The 19,329-nt window shown below is 37.5% G+C and overlaps 1 protein-coding gene and 1 long non-coding RNA gene across 12 annotated transcripts; one reads left to right on the top strand and one right to left on the bottom strand.

Moving 5' to 3' along the window:
- Positions 1 to 5,445: 5,445 nt before the first annotated feature.
- Positions 5,446 to 15,676, top strand: LOC120111622 (vesicle-fusing ATPase-like). 11 transcript variants are annotated; one of them, XR_005512991.1, is made up of 6 exons: positions 5,446 to 6,699; positions 6,785 to 6,869; positions 6,972 to 7,046; positions 7,644 to 7,716; positions 10,228 to 10,336; positions 15,014 to 15,676. XR_005512991.1 is itself a non-coding variant. In XM_039129225.1 (4 exons), the coding sequence occupies exons 2-4, from the start codon at positions 7,682 to 7,684 to the stop codon at positions 15,119 to 15,121; spliced, it is 252 nt and encodes an 83-aa protein (XP_038985153.1). In that variant the 5' UTR covers positions 6,715 to 7,046; positions 7,644 to 7,681; the 3' UTR covers positions 15,122 to 15,676. The 11 variants fall into 11 exon arrangements, 3 of the variants coding, with proteins under 3 accessions (XP_038985153.1, XP_038985154.1, XP_038985152.1); XR_005512990.1 differs by having other exon boundaries at positions 6,785 to 6,887; XR_005512992.1 differs by adding an exon at positions 13,137 to 13,191 and having other exon boundaries at positions 6,785 to 7,046.
- Positions 15,677 to 18,338: 2,662 nt separating this feature from the next.
- LOC120111621 lies at positions 18,339 to 19,037 on the bottom strand. The gene is made up of 2 exons (XR_005512988.1): positions 18,761 to 19,037; positions 18,339 to 18,452 (listed from the first exon to the last, which is right to left on the bottom strand). It is a non-coding gene; the product is annotated as an uncharacterized LOC120111621 (long non-coding RNA).
- Between the last annotated feature and the right edge of the window lie 292 nt (positions 19,038 to 19,329).

Here is a 19,329-nt window from a genome sequence, read left to right as displayed (position 1 = left end):
CCAGCTTTTGCCCAGGCCCACCCCCTCCACTGGTACAATGAGGGCGCTTTCTTTTTCTCTTCGTTAAATTTACCTTTTGGCATTTTCACCTTTCCTCCCCCCCACAACTATGCTCATGATCTCCCCTTCTCATCATCTCATCTTTTGACCCCGCGATTACCCCTTTAACCCACCCAGACCCAGGAGGGCCCTGTGTCAATGAATTGGGGGTGGACGATTAAGCTTCATCACCTTTTCCATGTTCTGCCTACAACTAAGTTGATAAAGGATACAAAGTCTTTTCCGGACAAAGAGCTCGTGTGGCTTCCTCCCAGGACCATTTGTTTCGGAGTAATCTGGTCTGAAAAAATAAATTTTATGTCAGTTTATCATGTTTGGTACAAAAAGTGGATAAGAGAGAGATAAAAAAAATAAATACCATCATTCTGATGGTATTTATGTTTCTAGACCGGATTACTGAGTAGAGATAATCTGAAAATACCTTTTTTCGATAAGAATAATCTCACTTATATAATAAGAATATTTAATTATATTAATATATTATAAATATATTGATATTTTTGATTAATAATATTTATAAATAATAAAACTATATTTAATATATTAATGTATCTATTAATAAATATTAATTATTAATTAATATTTATTAATTTTCAATAAATCTAACGTTGGATTTATTAATTATATATATATATATATATATATATATATATATATATATATATACACACGCACACACACAAAAACATACTAAAATTTATTTATACTAAGAAATATATTTTCAAGTATATGTATAATCATCTGAAAATATTTAAATTAAAGAGGGTTTATGTAACTATATGTATAACTCATGTAAATAAATTTCAATATTCGGAATAGCAAACATTGGCAGCATTTATGTAAGTAGGCCATAAATAGCTAACAAATAGATTGAGGAAAAAAAATGTTATTACTTGAATTATTTATTTAATGGTATTGTTGAAAATTTTGCAATATTTTCATATAATATTACCTCCAACCAAACATGGTAATCTTTTTTTAATGCCGTTTTTTAGAATAATTATTCCACCAAATAAAAGTAGTAAAATTTATTTTTGTAATTAGTTTTTTAGATAAATAATTGTCAGAAATTGTTAAATTATTCTATAGTTTGATGTACCCCAACTAGATGAACCCTTAGGTTATTTTGATATTTGAATTCCTTCTAATTCTATTGATTTTTGTACCAATTAAATATGACCGCGTTGAAGAATTGTGCAGTGGTGGAGCACTCAAATACTCTTTACATAAGGAGAGAGCCATCTTCTCTACGCATTTCTAGCCAATTAAAGGCCCATAATGATTTTATGCGATAATGTGCCAAATCAGGTACATTTTCTTGGGTTAGTGATTTTTTAACATTGGTTCAATTTTTTTTTTTTTTAATGAAGGGGAAGGTACAGGCGTCACCTTCAATCGTCTTCTCGGGTTGGAAGACTTGTGCACTGTTGGAAGGACATTTGGAAGTAGGTTGGGGCCCACTGGAGCTCTGCAGCGAGAAAAACTTACAGTTTAGGAAAGACTCATGGATTGATCAGGCACCTCTTTTTACCTTATCTGAAGACATATATGCTAGGGCTTTGAAGCCGAATGCATCAGTGGCATCCCAATGGAGTTGGAGATCTCTTTCTTGGTAAGTTAGGCTCAGAGGCCCATTGTCCCGGCGTGAGACAAATCACCCGGAGGCTCTTATAGGCACCCCTGGCAAATGCCATTAGATCGTCTCACCACTCTTTCTACAAATTTCTTAATAATGGTAGACTTAGATGGTCTTAACACATAGTCATTTGGAAAGCAGAAATTTTTGAAAAAATCAAAGTTTTTCTATGGCTTGCCTTGAGAAACAAGTGACCTTGCACAAGTGTAATTGTTAGTACAAAGTTGGAATTGGTCAAAAATCTATTTGCAAGATACCCATCGGCGAGAAGCATTTGGTTGGCCATCAAGGTTCAAATTAATTTGAGAGCAAGAGACCAATTATTTGCTTTTAATTGTCCTAAGTTGGCGGAAGAGATTTTTTTATTACATATTTTTTTTTTCATTCTCTCTAATTATGGGAGCATTGCTATTCTAGGAAAGGGAAGGATTGCCATATATGGCTTGGAATAGGCTTGAATCTTTGATACCGTACTAAGCACTATTGTAGTTCTGTTCCTCTGTCTCTTCTGATCGTAAATTATTAGTCTTTCCTATTGAATTTCCATCAAAAAAAGAAAAGAATTGTCAAATACTATTTACATAAGAAGAAAGCCATCTTCTCTATGCATTTCTAGCTAATTAGGGGCCCAGCCATAAGGATAATTTTATGCGATAAGGCGGTAAATCAAGTCCATTATCTTGGGTCGGTGATGTTGCATTTACTCAATTTTTGTTTTTTAATGAAGGGGGAGGCACAGTTGTCATCTTCAGTCATCTTCTTGGATGGTGATTCGGCCATAGGGGGACCAAAGTCATGCAAGTAACGTTGGCGAGTTGGGTCATGTATTAATGAAGTAACACTGAGCTAACTGAACAGTTTCACGGACTGAAAGCGATCGAGACGATTTTCGATTCACCATCGTACCATGTCATACATGTACAGACCCCTGGGTCGTTGCAACAGTACTCCCTGAGTCGTGGTTTTGGCCCTTGCGATGACACCAACATCCTTCCACCAAAAACTCTCTCTCTCTCTCTCTCTTTTTGCTTGCTCTAATATTTTGGAGGCAACGATAGAATAAGAAAGCTTTTCCGTGACCTTAGCCGTTCACCAAAAGTATGAGCGGCCTCCGTTCCACTGAATTAATCTACGGATGAGTCATGAGAATTAATCTCCTCCACAAGAAGCTTAATTATGGGACCCTATGAAACCTGCGGGGTAGAACTGGGGCTCAATGGCTGATTCCAACTTCAAATCTTTTTCACTGAAACGACGTTCGCTTTGGAGTCTCATAAGCCAAGTAGAGGGGACCGGAGTTGAGAGAAGAAGGTCAATTCGTGGCAGGCAATTTATATTTATCGTAGCCTGACCGGTTGTGCTGCTCCCGTTTTCAAATGAGCTGTGAGCGAGCACACCCAGCATTGCCCATGGAGGAAAGGGATGGCATTTCATCAAACTCCATAATATTTGGTTGGTAGAGAGGCTGCCGTGGGGATTCGTTGAGTAGGGCCTTAACGCCGGGGACACCCGGTCATGGGCACGAGCCCAACCCAGCCCTCTCTAACCTCGGCTACCGAAATCAAGAAGGCTCGCTCAGGAATGGCACCGTGCCATATGGGACCCTACCTGCTGCCCCCATATCCGGTACTTGAACTATGAATAATGGTGCATGATGGAGCTACATGGTGCCCTCATTGTGGTCTCTTGCATGGAATTCAGGACCATATATATATATATATATATATAGAGAGAGAGAGAGAGAGAGAGTATTTATGGAGGAGGGGGCCATGCAAGGAAAAACTATTCACTACGTGCATGCATGCCATAAATCACAATCACTCGGCTCCTAGGGACCCATTCCTCAAGCATGCATCTACTTTGACCAAAAAAGCATGCATCTACGTGTACAGAAATGAGCACGACTACGTGGTGCATGCAGCAGGACAGGGAACAATTTCTCCCATGCAAGAAAGCAGGTATGGGCAGTCAGCTGAGTGCAACAGGAGTAAAAAGGCTGGGAAGGCCACCTCTGCACAGGCTTGCCTTTAAATCAGGCCGAGGAGTTTGGGCAGTGGGCTGCAATTATTTGGTTGGAGGCTGCTTTGACCATGCAATCAATGCGGATGTTGAGTTGTGGTTGAGTTTGATGCAATGTTTTAGTCACGGATTGGGGTTATGCTTCCTTCCCTGGCCTCCCCCCCTTCTCTGTCCAACTCATTGCTCAGAGGAAGCATGGCTGGTTGGATGTGATATCCACCTGCCGATTATTTTTCCATCATCTGTATATATTGATAAAGATTTTTACTTTTGCCTAGTAGAGATCTCTAATATATTTCTTCTCCCTCAAAGCAAGCACTGACTCGACTATGTTATTTAAAATAGGATTGTCCACAACCATGTAGAGTGGAAAAGTTTTGGAGTCAACCATCCAAATAAAGAATACTGTAGCAATACAAGAAGATGTTTTTGGAGTTTGCCTCGGAAGATCCTTGCTTGAGGTGATTAGTTTGTAAATCATTTATTAAGTATTCTATTAGTTATAATAGAATTTTAAGTCAATGAAGACAGTCTTATCAATTATTTCACACACACATAGATTTCCTTGTGGCTTTGGTGATGTCCACCAGCTTTCTAGTAAGCTTTTTTTGCTAGTCATGCAAAAGCTTAGAATTAAAGCCTGCTTTCGGGAAGTTTTAAGGGAATGCATGACCATACTCAAAAAAAAAAAAGAGGACTTGACCTAATATCTGTGCAAACTAGGACGTAAACTTGATAAATTATGCACGGTGGATATCGCAAAATCAGGTTCAATTTGAGCACATCTAATTCATTTAATTAAAGCGGACAAGAAAAAAAACCAAAATTTTGATATAGCACGTTAAACTTAGAATTGACATGATAACTGTCAGTTATTTAATCACAATCCTCCTGAGATCTAATTATGTGGTGGTTTCAATTTAGCTGGATTAAAACATCCGCAAAGCAAGTTCACATCACAATGCACATGTATATATGATATTTAGAACAATAAAAGGGTGTTTCCAAGCTAAGCCCAGGATGGCGGGCTTTAGAAAAAGCCCACAACTATTAGCAAGCTAGAATTTAAGGCCATGAATAGTGGATCTGGAGAGCTTTGTAAGCTTTTAAGGGGAGATAACCTCTCCTTTTTTTTTCTTTTTTTTTTTTTGATACAGCGCACCATCGGTGCATGAGTACATCCAGAAAAGTTAAAAGAAGAATCACTGAGGGCGAAAGAGATAGACTTAAAACTTTTCCAGAAGTCTCATGAATGGTGCACAGAAGATAACTCAGATAGTAGTACTATTCGCCTCTCGATAAACACGGATGACTCGAAAGGCTATTATCCCTCCAACGTGCTCACAGATATTTCGTACCAATGATAAATGCATGAAATAATTTCTAAAATTTTTATTAGTTGTTTGCTAATTTGGAGCTGTTTTAATGTGTCCATATGAAACCCATCAAAATGTCAGTTCTTGGATGTTATTATTTTACCTTATCCATTATTTTCATGATCTATACCTTTTGCTTGCTTTAGCATATTAATTAACCTCTCATTCATCTAAACCGTTATTTGCACGCATCCTACGCGCAAGACACCTGTGCGACGTCCCTCTCTCTATTTATACACGCCCAGCGTCGGCCCTCCAAACACCGACTTTTTTTTTTCCCGCTCTCGCCACAGCCCGCCCCGCGCCCCCCCCCCCCCCCCCCCCCCCCCCCTCCTTGCTTGAACGGAACCCTAACCTTATTTCTCCTCCTCCTCCTCCTCCTCCTCCTCCTCCGATGGTGGAGAGATCAGAGACTAGGGTTCGTCTGCTGCTGCGCTGGCGGTTTCTGGATGTTCTTGAATCCAGGATCGACCCGCGTTCTTGCATTAGGGAGCGAACTCATAATTCTCCCTCTTTGACATCCTTGCTGATTCTTCTTTTTCTTTTCTTGTGGCAGATTCCATCTTGGTGTTAGTTTTTCCGATTTGTTGGGTGATTTTGATGTTGGAACGCCCGAATGAAATTATTTTGTTGCAGTTTCTTTCTCTCTCTATGGCTTTCTTTTCCGTGCTTGATAAATTTCTTGGTTCTTGCTATGTATTCTTGTTCTGTTTTGCATATGTATTGGGTGATTTCGGTGGTGGAACGCTTGAGCAGTCTTGTTACCTTGAGTGGAATTGTTTCTTTGGTGTGAAAGATTTGATCTTGTTCTGTTTCGCGGATGTGTTTAGCGATTTCAATATTGGAAGACTTATTTCATACACAAAAGAAAGAAGAAAGGAAGTTCAAACAGTCACATGGAATGTGCGTTTTCCGGTTTCTTTCCTCCTTTCTTTCTTCTCTGTACTTGATGACTTTATTATTTCTCGTCAAAGATTTGATCGTCTGCTATTTTACGTATGTGTACAATGGTTCCTTTGTGCTTAATTATTTTTTTGCGGTTACTTTCTTTCTTCCTTAGTTTCTTTTCTGTGTTTGACGGATTTCTTATTTGCTGCAAAATATTTGATGCCCTGTTGCCCTACTTGTGTGTTACACGAATTTTGACATTGGAACGCTTGAATACAACCATTGTATTATGCTTCCTTTATTTATTTCTCCTTTGGTGCTTTTATGTGCATGATAATTTTCTTATTTCTCATAAAAGATTCAATCTTCTGCTTGCTTGTGCGTTGGTGATTTAAGTGTTTGAACGGTTGAATGGAATTATTTTGTGTGTTCTTCCTTTCTTTCCTTCTTTCCTTCTTTCTTTCCTGTTCTTTGCGAATTTCTTTGCCCCATTCTGTTGATGTCCCTGGTGAATATGTTGGGTTGTTTGAATGGAATTATTTATTATGATATCTTTCTCTTTCTTTTCCCTGATCTTTGGTTTAATGGCTTATAAGTTACAGAGAACAGTAATTGTTTAAACCCTTTTGATTTTATTTACTTTCAAGTAATTCGAAGCATTTTTTTCATATATTTCTATAGGCCCATATGAGCTTGTAAAGGAAAGCTTCAGATGTTAAGGTGATTTAACATGCTTCTTCTTAAATGTTCCCTTATGTTTGTTTGGATTTTCTTACCAGCTATCTGTTCTATTCCAACTCTGCAGATGGTCATATTGCTTTGAATACTATCAAGCATTGGATTACATAAGTTTCTGCTGATGACATGACATCTACATGCACGTTTGATCAGTTTTGATGTCCTCACATGTTGATTGATTTATTTACTTAAATCTTTGGAATCCTTGATTTGCATGCATTGTTCTGATTGTTTCTTATTCACTATGCATATAGATTTGTCCTACCTGATAATTTAAGCTTGTGTTGGAGTTGAAGCCTATAGGAGGAAGAGTAATAGAAATGGCGAAAGTATGTTTTTCTCATCATTTGCACCCTAATTATGTACTTTTCTATTATACTAAAAAATAAATTTTCCATTATCTTTTCTTTTTGCTTTGTATTACTTCCTGCTTGAATTATAAGGCATGGCTGCCTTCTTTTGTGATCTCAAAATGCTAAATGATTGGACAAAAATGTTATTACTTTAATTGTTAGATGCCATGATAGTTGCTCCACAACTTTGAAAGAGATTTTTGCCCAGATCTTCTCCTTGTCAAGTACTGCTGCATTACAAGTGCACTTATCAGATGCTGGGTTGTAATTGCTTACAACCACATGTTATTCTTAAAATTCTAGTTTATAATCTGCTTCGTCTTGATAACTAGTTATGATATTCTAGCTAATGTTTAACTTAAATATGTTGTTGTTTATTGTGGCATATGCTCTATTTGCATGCTAATGATTAGTGATAGATAATGAACATTCTTCCTCTAAAAATGTATTTTTGGACTGTGCAATTCATGAATTTCAAGTCTTGCTTTAAAAAAATGCAAGACTGGTATGTTGGGCATTTGTGTCTTTATCATTGAGTCAAATATGTGTATCTAATGTGTTTCCATATCACAGGCATCACCAGGACAGGTATCTCCAAAAGTATAGAAGACATGGCTGAAAGTCATCGAGGAGGAGAAATTACTAAGTAGGATGTCATTCTTGTATTGAATGAAGCAGTTTGGAACTAACTCAATTATCTCAATGATCTTGTGCTTAAGCCTATAGTGCCACCTTGCAATGCTCCCCTAATAGTGTTTGAGCATCTTGTTCTTTTTCTAAGAGATATTTTGATATGCTAGGTAACTTTATTATATGGTTAGTAATAAATTTTATTTAGTTTCTTTTCTCTTAACTTATATGCATGCCTTTTTTGCCCTCAAACAAACCATTTTATAGGTGGCTTCCTTTTTCTTTCATTCTTTCTTAATTTTATATGCTTGCCTTTTTTGTTCTCTTAACACACGGATAATGCTAATCCTCTACAATCATAACTTCAGTGTAAGCAGCTTTTGAAAAGACCATACATATATCTTATTATAGGTGGCTTCCTTTTTCTTTGCATGAACCTAGAAGTTATTTTTTATCAGCCATTTGAATTATCGTCCTAGTGAACTTTTTGCTTTTGACATCTATATTATTATCATATGTGAGACCCATTGTTAACACACTCCATTTTTCAACAAATAGACTCCTCTTAATGCTCCTCTCTATTTACAAACAGGAGAAGTAGGCTAATAAAAGGTAAATGAGGATGAATCCTTTCACAATGTACTTTTGAATCAGGAATATGCTGGTGCTTGCATTGATATATTCTTCCATGATGATTATAGCTTCTAATGCATGCTTGCTGATTGCTTTTACCAATTTCTGACAAATAATCTTAATAAATTATATATATGCACAACAATTTAGATAGAGGCTTCTCAACAAGCTTTGAGCTTTTAGGGCATAGCTCAGATCTGATTGTGACAGGTTGCTCAATGCGCTATGCTTAATTATGGAAGAAGTATCTAGCCGTCCATGTCTTATATACTTAAGTTTCCATTTTTCCTAAGTGCATGCATGTAGTACAAGTCAAGAGACCTTATTGATCGTATTAAAGGTGTGTATTTAACCAAGGTGCACAGAGGCATTAGTTGTGGCCTTGTGGGCTTCAGGAGCTAGGGTTGGAAGTGGGCCGGGTCAGGCCATGGCCCTACCTAAACCTGGCTCGATTTTTTTTTCGCTCTTCTGGACGGGCTTAAGCCTGAAAATTTTTGGATAATCTAGGCCCGGGCCCGACCCAAGCCTGGCCCGAATTTGATGGGGCTGGCCCAAATTTTTCTTTTGGGCTAAAAATAGGTTTCGACCTAAATCCGATTGAAGCTTAATAGTTTATAATGTTGCTTCCCAAGTAAATGAACTAAGTTAAAAATTAGGCTCTCTCCTAAAACATAAGTAAATGATATATGATGCATTATTTTCAGCTAAATCCATTTTAATTTATCATTTACTTTCTCATTATTCTTTCTAAATAACAACATACAAAAACAAATTGATTCGGGCATGAATTTGGGTTCCGTTTCGGGCCTAGTTCAAGCTCGGGTCTTACCCGGGCAATAACATACCTGAGCCCGGCCTGAAAAACAAATGGGCTCTACATTTAAGCCCAAACCTGATCTGAACTCTTTTGGGCCTAGCCCAATGGGCTTCAGGCCGGCCCAAGCCCATTTCCAACCCTCTTCAGGAGCTAATCAAGAACCATCTCCTTTCTCATAGTTTAAATCTAAATGGTGGACATGAAATGATACAAAAGATTCTTTCTAGGAAGACAGTTTGAAATATTTCATCTTTATTGTAGAGATGTATGGGAGCCCTTGATACAACATATATACTATTAACTTTTTCCTAAGTAGAAATGTGGTTCTTCTGGCCAAGCATAGTTCAATGTACTTATAGCTGCAACTGATCTGTGGGGTTATAACAACAGTCCAAAGGATGTTTTTTTGAATTTTGTGGAATAAACTATGTTTTTACAGTGGATCAAGCAATGGTAGGAGACCAGGAAAATCTTGAAGCTCTGGAAAGAGGAATCATAACCATGGATACATATTTCAGATTGGAAAAATCTTCAAACTCAGGAATTAAGTTTATATTTTCTTCTGTATCTCATCTCCTTCATATTCTTTCCACCTCTGTTATTTTTAGTAACTTTTAGTTACACAACATTACAACATTGATTTCTGTTCTCATAGTGGTTTATGTGGATGGACGGTGAAGCTTCCCACAAAAGTATTTATAGAAAGAGTTTCTTCTTGGTTTTTTTTTGTGGAGTAAAATAAATTATCTGCCATAGATTTAGATATCTTTTGTAATGATTGTCCATCCAAGTAGTCAATCAGCATGTGCTTTTAGCAGCAATATTTTTAGGCAGAGAGAGTTTAATCTTCAGAAGACTGGAATAGTAGGACTATTTGAATGAATGGACATCTTTCAGAGAGCATTTGCTTCCCAAGTTTTCCCTCCACATCTTACAAATAAGTAATTTATTCTCCTTTTGCTCCTACTCCTCTTCTATTAGCAGCAAAGGAAAGAAGTTCAGACAAGTTTTATCCTTCAATAGCTCTATTGGCAATATACTTTTGTGATATTGTAGAGCTTTTTTTATGTGCTGTAGGCTGGGTATTAAGCATGTCAACGTGGTGTTGCTTTATGAGTCTTCTAGTGCTAACAAGATCTTCATGGCTTGTCGGATAAGAAAATTGTTGAATGGAAGGGAACAGAAGGTATGATACTTAGAATTATGCATCCGTACCTTACGATAAAAAGAATATCTTAATTTTTGACGTCATCATTACTTTATAATTTTCAGCATTTAGGAACTCTGTAATGTATTATCATCCTGGATCTGCAGAATGAAACATTACTAAATGCTTCGAGACTTCATTTCAGCAAGAAGCTAACACGTGTGACATGTTTAACACTATAAATGGGAGAAAATTTTCCTGTAGCTTAGTGATAAAGACATCACATTACCAGCTTCGCACTTAGTGATCTGCAGAATGAAACGTTACTAAAGGTTTCTGGACTTCATTTCAACAAGAAGTTGACACATTTGAAGTGTTTAATGCTATAAAATGGGGAAACTTTCCTGATAAGAATATTAGTGATTATAGCTTAGTAATATAGACATCGCAATAGCAGCTTATCACTGCATAATCTTCCATTGTGATGTGATGTTATTCGTCTGTAGTTTATGTGAGCAACAACTCTTTCCGGAACTGTCTTACAAAGCTACTAAAGAAAGTGTTAACATTAATGTGCTTGAAATGTTGTTTCAGTTCTTTTTAGATGCAACACTTTCTGGTAACAAAGTACATGAAAGCATCATCAGACAGCTCCTTGAAAAGGAGGGCTCTAATGCAGCCCATATGCTATCAATTGCAATAAGAATCCATGAATGCCATGCATTTTTACCTGGCCAATAAAATACAGGGATTGGATTTTTAGATAGATGGAGTTGAAGCTTTGGGTACCATGTTGCTTGTTGAATGATCAATTAGAAAGATTTACTTGATGAAACCTTATTAAGATCTATCCTTTTTCGTTTGTTATTTTATAATTGATTTTCTTTCTAAGAAGCATCATTTAAAATGGGCAGTATAATAAGAATTGGGTAACATGTTGCTTGTGAAATGATCAATCAGAAAGATTTACTTGATGAAGCCTTACTAAGATCCATCATTTTTCGTTTGTTATTTTATAATGATTTTCTTTTTAAGAAGCATCATTTAAAATGGGCAGTACAATAAGAAATTGCTTGCTGGTAATCAGGTAACGGCAATCTTCTTCAATTATTGTAGATTTATGGTGTGCATATAAATCTGTTACTGGTAATGGTGCAAACTTCATTCTAAGGTTCGCCGCATTGTTAGGCACCGTATCATACCAAGCATACCATACCGTATTGGTACCAAATTGGTATGTAGTCTCATGCTGTATCGACACTCGATATGCATTGTCGTCTTGTATTGTATCGCGTATCGACATTATAAGAGAATTCCATCTTTCATCTTTAAACTTTCACTTCATTTGTAGACCTAGACACTTGGAGGTTCACACTGAGGTAAACCTTCTTGATGGAAAAGTAGACTATTGGTATGCCACTAGCCAATGGATTGATAACTAAAATCTATAACAATTAACAACTACTGAAAGGAAATAAAACATCTGCAACAGCACTTGATATAGTTTTCCAAATGTATCAGACAAAAGGGTCCTACCATGGTGTGAAAACACCTATAAAAGGAATGGAGAATGCATAGAGATGGAACTATCAAAACTTCATCAAGATGCTGGTTCACCAACATCCAGCTGCTAATATGTATACATTCTGCTCTTATTTTTCTATTACCTTGTTGGAATTTGTTAAAATATTCTGTTCCCTACCAAATTCTAGTGTGATCTGAGAATAGTGCGTACCATCCGTACCATCCGTACCAGTACCAAACCAGCATATGTTGGTACGGGGCGTATACCGACACTCGGTACGCCGAACTGGACGTATTATGCGTACCGATACTATAATAGGATGATACCAGCATGGGGTCTGGTATCGAGATGGCAAACTTTGAAAAAATACTATTAGAAGAATTATTTGTAAACTAATCTTTTTCCTGAGATTTTTACCTATAAGTCAATCAACAATTTATTAAAATTTTTCTCCAAAAAATAATTTATATGATGAATTGGTCACATGATGTCAATTTTTGTTGCTTTTTGTTGACCATTAATTCACCCTCATGCTTACTGTTTTTTCCCATGCATGGATCAACTTTTTATTCTTCAAAAGTGCACGCACAAATCACTCCATTAAATCTGTAAACCTGGGAATAGAAGGTTTGGTGCTGGATTTAGCTACACTAGCATACATGAATGATGAATCAATCAACTTTGGACCTTTCAATCTATATGGAGCAATGATCTGCCAGTATAATGGTTGCATCCATCTTTATCTTCCCATCTAACTTCTTTATCCTTCCCATCACTGCAGGTTGCATGTTGATTGTTTCACACTTTAATAAGGAAAAAAAGGGTAAGCATGAAACTGTTGACATGCACTCCTTTGTTTGACTAAATTGAGGAGGTGATGGGAGGAGAAAAGAAATAGGTACCACTTGCTAGCTAGCCTCATGGTTTAGGACGAATGATAAGATCTCCAGTGAAATAGAAAGAATGCATCATGGAGTGGAATGTAGTTTTACTGTGACTAACATGCATTCTTAATAAGATACTAATTTCCTGGCTGTCCTCAAACCTCGCCCTTTGTATGTCATGCTCTATTTTCTTCACTTAATTGTATGTCTAAAACTGCGGGTCTCAATTCCTGGGCATTGACCTGTTGCAAACAACAGCAGACCTCTCTCAAACCCTCTATCTCACCCTTCTCCATCCTTTCCAGGGCAAGAAACGACTCTCTCTCTCTCTCACCAACTCTCTTCTATTATGCTTCATTACCTTCAATTCTTTGATTTGTTTGATGCTAATCGGGTTCTCTGAAATACCTCCGGCCATTCTATGGTGCAGTCCCTTCAGTTTGGCTGGGCTGATTTTGCAGGGAGATCATGATCCCTGTCCCAAGGTATGGTCTGCTGCTCTGATCTCTCCCGTCTTTTTTTGTCTTTGGTTGAGTCGTGACTTGTTTTCTGTTTCTTTGTGCTGTTTCTGTTTAGTTTTTTCTGTAATTCAAATCATTTCACAAATGTTTTAAAATAATTATCCAATGGATGCCTTTGTGTAGTAGGTTTAATGTAGAGCTATTATGCAAATTATACAAGAAGCTGGTCACTTTTTTTAAAACATTAAACCCATTTTTAGTCAAGAAAAAAAAAATCAAGAAAGCACCACGGAGTGTTTCTTTCTACCTATTATGTAGCATTGTAATAGTGGTCTAGTTTTAGGTTTTTTGATATGCTTCTTTTTATAATGATTTCTTTTTATGCATGCTATGTGGCAGTAGTGGAGGTGATATCGGGGAGAATGCACATTTTTCTGCATTGTCCTAGATGAATTACAATGACCAAAATTTTTATCCTGGGAAGTTTTAGATAATCCTTTTCATGTGCACTTGAAATTTATCATTTGTCCAATCTTCTGGAAATGCTAACTGACCACCTTACTTCATGAATACACTTAACAGTCTAGCAATCTGAGTTGATTTTTCCAAAAGTTCCCTTGAACCTCTGCCTTTTTAACATGTTCTCTAAATGTGTACATCCCTGTGCTTTGTTCTGGAGCTTCATAGAAGTTATCCTCTTTACCTTGGTGATAATTTAACTCTCTGTCATCTTCAACATCGGACCCACATTCTGTTATATATCATAGGGCATCTTATAATCATTATCTAAAAATGTTTTTGAGCGAAATGAAAACATCATCTACCTAATCATGTAGAGTAATTGTTTTGTTCATTCTATTAGAATTGTACTCCTTAAGCCTTTGCATGCTTATTTAGATTTGCAGCTAGTGCATGCATCTCAAAAACAATTGTTAGGGGAGGATCCATTGCCCCAAGCTGCTGTTGATTCTCAATCATTTAGAATATTTTCATTTTCTTTTCTAGAATGGAAAATGAGGTTGTAAAAGGAGTTTTTTGATGGGGAGAATCCTTCAAATTCATATCGCGGAATGGCAAACCCATACCATACTGTTCCGTCTACCAACCGGTACGAGTCCTGGTACCGGTTCGATGAACCTTGCATAAAAACATTCAAACATAGCATGTTAAACCATCAAAGGCACATACTTGTTTTTGTCTCCTTTTCAATCATAGTTTTCTGTTTTCCTTTTCAATCTTTTGAGGTGGTCTTTGAGCTTACATTAGCTGAAATTGTGGGGTAGTGAAGTTATTAACTTTACAATAATACATAAATAAAATTTATATAAGTCTCCTGATGTATGCATATGTGGAGATCGATGCTTTGTCTGACATGGAGTTCAGCTTGTGTAACATCTCCTGAATTTCTTAGAAGCCAAAAGCCTTTGAGCGCAACTAGCAGTATGTACATGTTCAACCGATGCATGAAAATCATCATTTTTCAGCATGCTTATGAACTGGGGAAGGATGATATTGTAGCACAAGCACTTCAGATTTTTTTGGGCTTTATTGATGTTATAGGTTGGATTCTTTTTTTTATTTTATTGTCAAACAATTTAACATTATAGTATGAGTTGCAAATTTCATGTGAGATTGGTTTCTCATCAAGATTGTTCTGTTAAAATGCTGGATTATGGTAGGAAGGATAATTTTTAACAATTGCATGCTATTCTTTCCTTGTGTGGTTTCAATAATTCAATATTAGGAAGTTTTCTTTTTATACTCTTGTACATAATCTCTCTTGTATTGTACGTCGTGATTCTGCTGTATGCTCTATGAGATTTATCCAGAGAATCTTCTTCCACAGGTGGTGCAAGGGCTCGCTGAAGATGCTATTGATTTTGCTGCTGAAACATGGCACAGTGTAGGTCCTTTTCTCATTCTATATTTACTTCTGATTGTGAGAATTGCGTGAGGATGGAAATAATTTATTACTGACACTGCATTATTGTAGAGACTTCTACATATTTAGCGGTACATTCCTAGTTCTTGCACTTAGCAGAAACCCATTTGAAATGATGAGAGCAAAGCTATCTGTCATCCAGATCCTTCAAAGTTGCACCATACTTATTTCAGATGTTAGGTTATATTGCTGTTTCTTTTGAACTCTTATAGAATATAGACCATAATTTTAGGTTCTTGGACTCTTGCACCTTGTCCTATACAGCAGTTCAGCATGATTCCATTATTGCACAAATGTGCAGAATTTTAGGTTTTGGTTCTAATGGATGAACTAATCTACTTCTATGACAGCATCAAAATTCTCTTGCTGACTCTTCTATCGCCTTCTTCCACTGCAGAGCATATTATGTGCCATCAGGATACCACCGTATATCCTGTGATTTTAGTGCATGTTTTTTCTCATTTAGCAATTCTCATGCCTGTGAGGGCCTGGAAAGGCGATGAAACTTCAGTTTGTTGGAATCCTGTGCATTGACCAAACAAAACTTCTCATGTCCTGTTTGTCATACATAATCGGATTCTGTGCATCATGGGCTTAGAATAGGCAACAGGGATTAGGAGGGTCATACGCGGTGGAAGGCTATCCCCTCGTGTAGCCTATTGCATAACGCATATAGGTTTCTTTTACCATTTTTTTTGTTGTTGAATAAAACAAAGAATGGCAGAACAGGCTCTTTTTATAGGTGATTTCCAACATTAATAACCAGCATTTGGGATTTTTCACCATCAAAATATGCTGTGGTATCAGTAGAATAATTGCTTAATAACATGGACCACTGTCTGATTGAAGACGCTCGGCTCGTAAATCGTTCGTTCGCATGCATGCAATTTGTTTGAACATCATTTTTGCTTTGCAGTAAAGGTAAACAAAGGAGCCACTTCTATTTTCCGTTAGATAGAAGGCTACATTTATGTCAAATAGGTTTTTCTATTATTTTGGAATTAATTCTAACATCTATATTGGGGAGTCCTGATAGTGCTCTGGTCACCTAGTCGGTATTCCCAGCTACGTAAAGTTTTGAGTTGACTGCTACTCTGTAGATTAAATCCAAAATATCCCTATTGATGGAAGTGCAAGTTCTTTTGAGATTCTAAAACTTTGATTATAATTTAAGCCATCCAATAGGAATCTTTCGAGGTGGAGAACATGGAATGGTTTATCAAAAGGGAATCTAATTAGATTGTTTATTCCCCTTTTCTCGTCTCTTTCTTGCTTGGAGCTTTCACTGAAGTTTGGCCTGCAAGTTTATCTTGGATACAAACTCTCATCTTGATTTGAGCGGTGGTACGGAAGCATGTAACAGAGTGCTTGTTGCAAGCTTAGATAATATGGCCTGTAGTCAGTTCTGAATGATAAATAAGTTAAAGGGATCTAAATTTAAACAATGACCCAATGACCCGAGTTGTTCCATCCTGGCTAGCTCCAATAGATGAGCATTTTCGCGACCCTACGCATGACATTTGCGAGATCAACTTCAACAGTGTCCATTATGGAAATGCACTGCTCGCAGATTCTGATTGAGATGGTACGGGAATCATTTAAACAAAGCTACGGGTATGAATCGATGGCAAAAAAGGTGGCATCTTGCCTCCCTTGCCATTAATAAAAAAAAACACAGCTACAGGTATGAATATAGAGACGGCAAAAAAGGTGGCATCTTGCCTCCCTTACCATTTAAATACACACACACACACACAAAGCTACGGGAATTATTTCAACAAAGCTTTTCTGTATCTCACCCTACTGAGCACTACAGATAAGTGAATGTAAAAAAAGAGGAAAGGATAGAATCTGAGGAGTGGAAATGTGCGACTCTAATCTATGAGCGGCGCTCAGTAGTTCAGTTAAATCCCTGGGTGCAAATTTCTTTAAGGTCGGACTCGCATTAAAGGCGGGAAGTGGACGCGAGAAAGTCGCCAGAGACAACCATAGGTGGTCATGGGTCCACCCAAAAGAATACATGGATAAAAAAGAACCAAGGAGACAAGGTTCGACTTCTTTGAGAGGGATATAGAAGGTTAGCGAGGACAAAATAATCTGCACGCGTGGCAAAGAGCAAAAGGTGTCGAGAGGTACCCATAACCATGTACATTCTATATACGCAAGCCAGTAGTAAATCAACATCACTGTGTACGTCATGGAAGAGTGGCACGTGTCGTGACCACGTATGGTGGCTGAATGCTGTAGCTGTATGGGCTCATTGTAGCCAACGTCTTGATTTACGTGAAACATAGTATTTCAACCCATTTTGTTGTGGTTTTGATTGCAGGGGGTGGTCGTAGCACTCTCTCTGATGAAACCCATGTGCTTCGATGGAGCATCAGTGCCACTCCATTCCTTCCACTCGTTTAACCTTTTTATCGCATATCCAAGCAGGGGCGGCCCAAAACATTTGGGGGCCTAAGGCGAACTCACAAAAAGAGGCCTTTTTTTTTTAAATGATGAAATTTTTTAATAAGTATAAAATACTTTAAAATTTTATTTAAAAATAACTCGTCTAGCTTTTTGAGATGCAAAATTACTAATCAAATTTTTATACTAACCACCTTCTATCATATTTTTCACCATTTGATAACTTACGAATGTAATGTATTATAAAGAAGTGTCTATTATTTTCATCTTTAGGAAAATGAATATCATAATCTCTAATTGGACCTTTTTCCACTATTAAGTCTCTCAACTTTGTATCAATATTTTTTCATTGAGCAGGATCATATAAATTTGTAAGAATAGAACTAGTTTCACAATATTTTTCCTTGTTTATTCTATCTCCATTCGATTCTTCATTGTGCTCTTCACTAGATATTGTTTCAGTAGATGTTTGAATACTACTATGAATTTGGTTGTCAATTTCATTTTGTTTCGTTCTTTTTATTTCATTTTCTAACTCTATTTCGGGTGCATGCTCTGTTGTTAATTCTTGAGTTGAATTTGATATGGTTTTTTCTTTGTTTGTGACAACAAATCTATCTAGAGCTCCTTTTTGAGATTGAATGAGTTTATCAATTTTTCTTTTCTTTTTGAGTTTTTCATACCCACATTCATATTTTCTATTAGACATTTTAATCTAAAAATAATATTATCAAATAAAACAATTAAAAAACACCACAAACAAATTAAGATATAAAAAAGTTGAAAATGATAAAATTTGATTGTGTCAAAAAAAAAAACAAACTCAGATCCCGACAAGTAGTGCCGAACTTGACGGGGAGAAGAGGCCGAATAGTGCCGAACTTGACGGAGAGAACTGAGAAGAGGCCGAACCGCCGAAATCACAACCAACCTACAATTAGACAAAAAAAAATAATTGTAGTGTCTCTAACTTGAATAAATCAAAGTTAATTGGATCCAAAAATTAATCAGTTAGCCATATATTCTCTTGATTTTTTTCATTATTGTATAACATTAAATGCAATAAGCCAATAACAACAATATGGCATATGAAAGAAACCCTATTTATATATAATTGTTCGGTGATCACATATTCACAGAACTATTAGATAATAAAACAACAACCAACAAATACTTCCATGTGAAATAATTAGTGAATAGTGATTAGTCAATATACAACATTAAAAATTTAAAACTCACCACTGCGGTCTGCGGCCTGGGATTTGATTTTGGCCTTTGCCCTTTGGGATTTGGGATTTGGGAATAGGGATGCCAACGGAGGACGGGAGGAGCCGACGAGGCGACGAGGCCGGAGCCGACGAGGCGACGAGGCCGGAGCCGCGGAGCGGCAGAGCCCGGAGGTCGGAGGCTCGGAGTTAGAGCCTAGAGACTAGAGTTTAGAGGAGCCGGGGGCCGGAGCCCGGAGCCCGGAGGAGCCGGAGGAGTCGGAGCCCGAAGCCGAGGACGGAGGCCGGAGCCGGAGGCCGGAGCCGGAGGCCGGAGCCCGGAGGAGCCGAGGACGGCGAGCAGAGCTGGAGAGGAGATCCGGACTCCGGAGTCCGAAGCAGGGGCGGTCGAGCCTCAAGCCGTCGACGGTCGAGCCTCCCAGCTGCCGGCAGAGAAGGGAACTAGGGAAGGGCCGAAGAACTGAAGTGAAGAAGCACTGAGGGGAGATCGGGAGAGCCGGAGAGGAGAACCGAAGGTACGCTCTGTTTTTTTTTTTTTTTGCTTTGAAGGGTTCTGCCGACTGCTGTTTAGCAAAAAAAAAC

This window comes from Phoenix dactylifera, chromosome 8 (assembly GCF_009389715.1).
Source record: "Phoenix dactylifera cultivar Barhee BC4 chromosome 8, palm_55x_up_171113_PBpolish2nd_filt_p, whole genome shotgun sequence".
NCBI classification, from domain to species: Eukaryota; Viridiplantae; Streptophyta; class Magnoliopsida; order Arecales; family Arecaceae; genus Phoenix; species Phoenix dactylifera.
The sequence above is the reverse complement of the archived record's forward strand: the minus strand, read 5'-3'. Positions and strand labels throughout refer to the sequence as shown.

Bases quoted from the DNA above. Each gene is read 5' to 3' on its own strand.
- LOC120111622 (XM_039129224.1), top strand. From the start codon at position 10,033: ATGGACATCTTTCAGAGAGCATTTGCTTCCCAAGTTTTCCCTCCACAT. The intron at 10,092-10,227 runs GTAATTTATTCT...TATGTGCTGTAG, and splicing joins CCTCCACATCTTACAAATAA to GCTGGGTATTAAGCATGTCA. The intron at 10,337-15,013 runs GTATGATACTTA...CTTCTTCCACAG, and splicing joins TGAATGGAAGGGAACAGAAG to GTGGTGCAAGGGCTCGCTGA.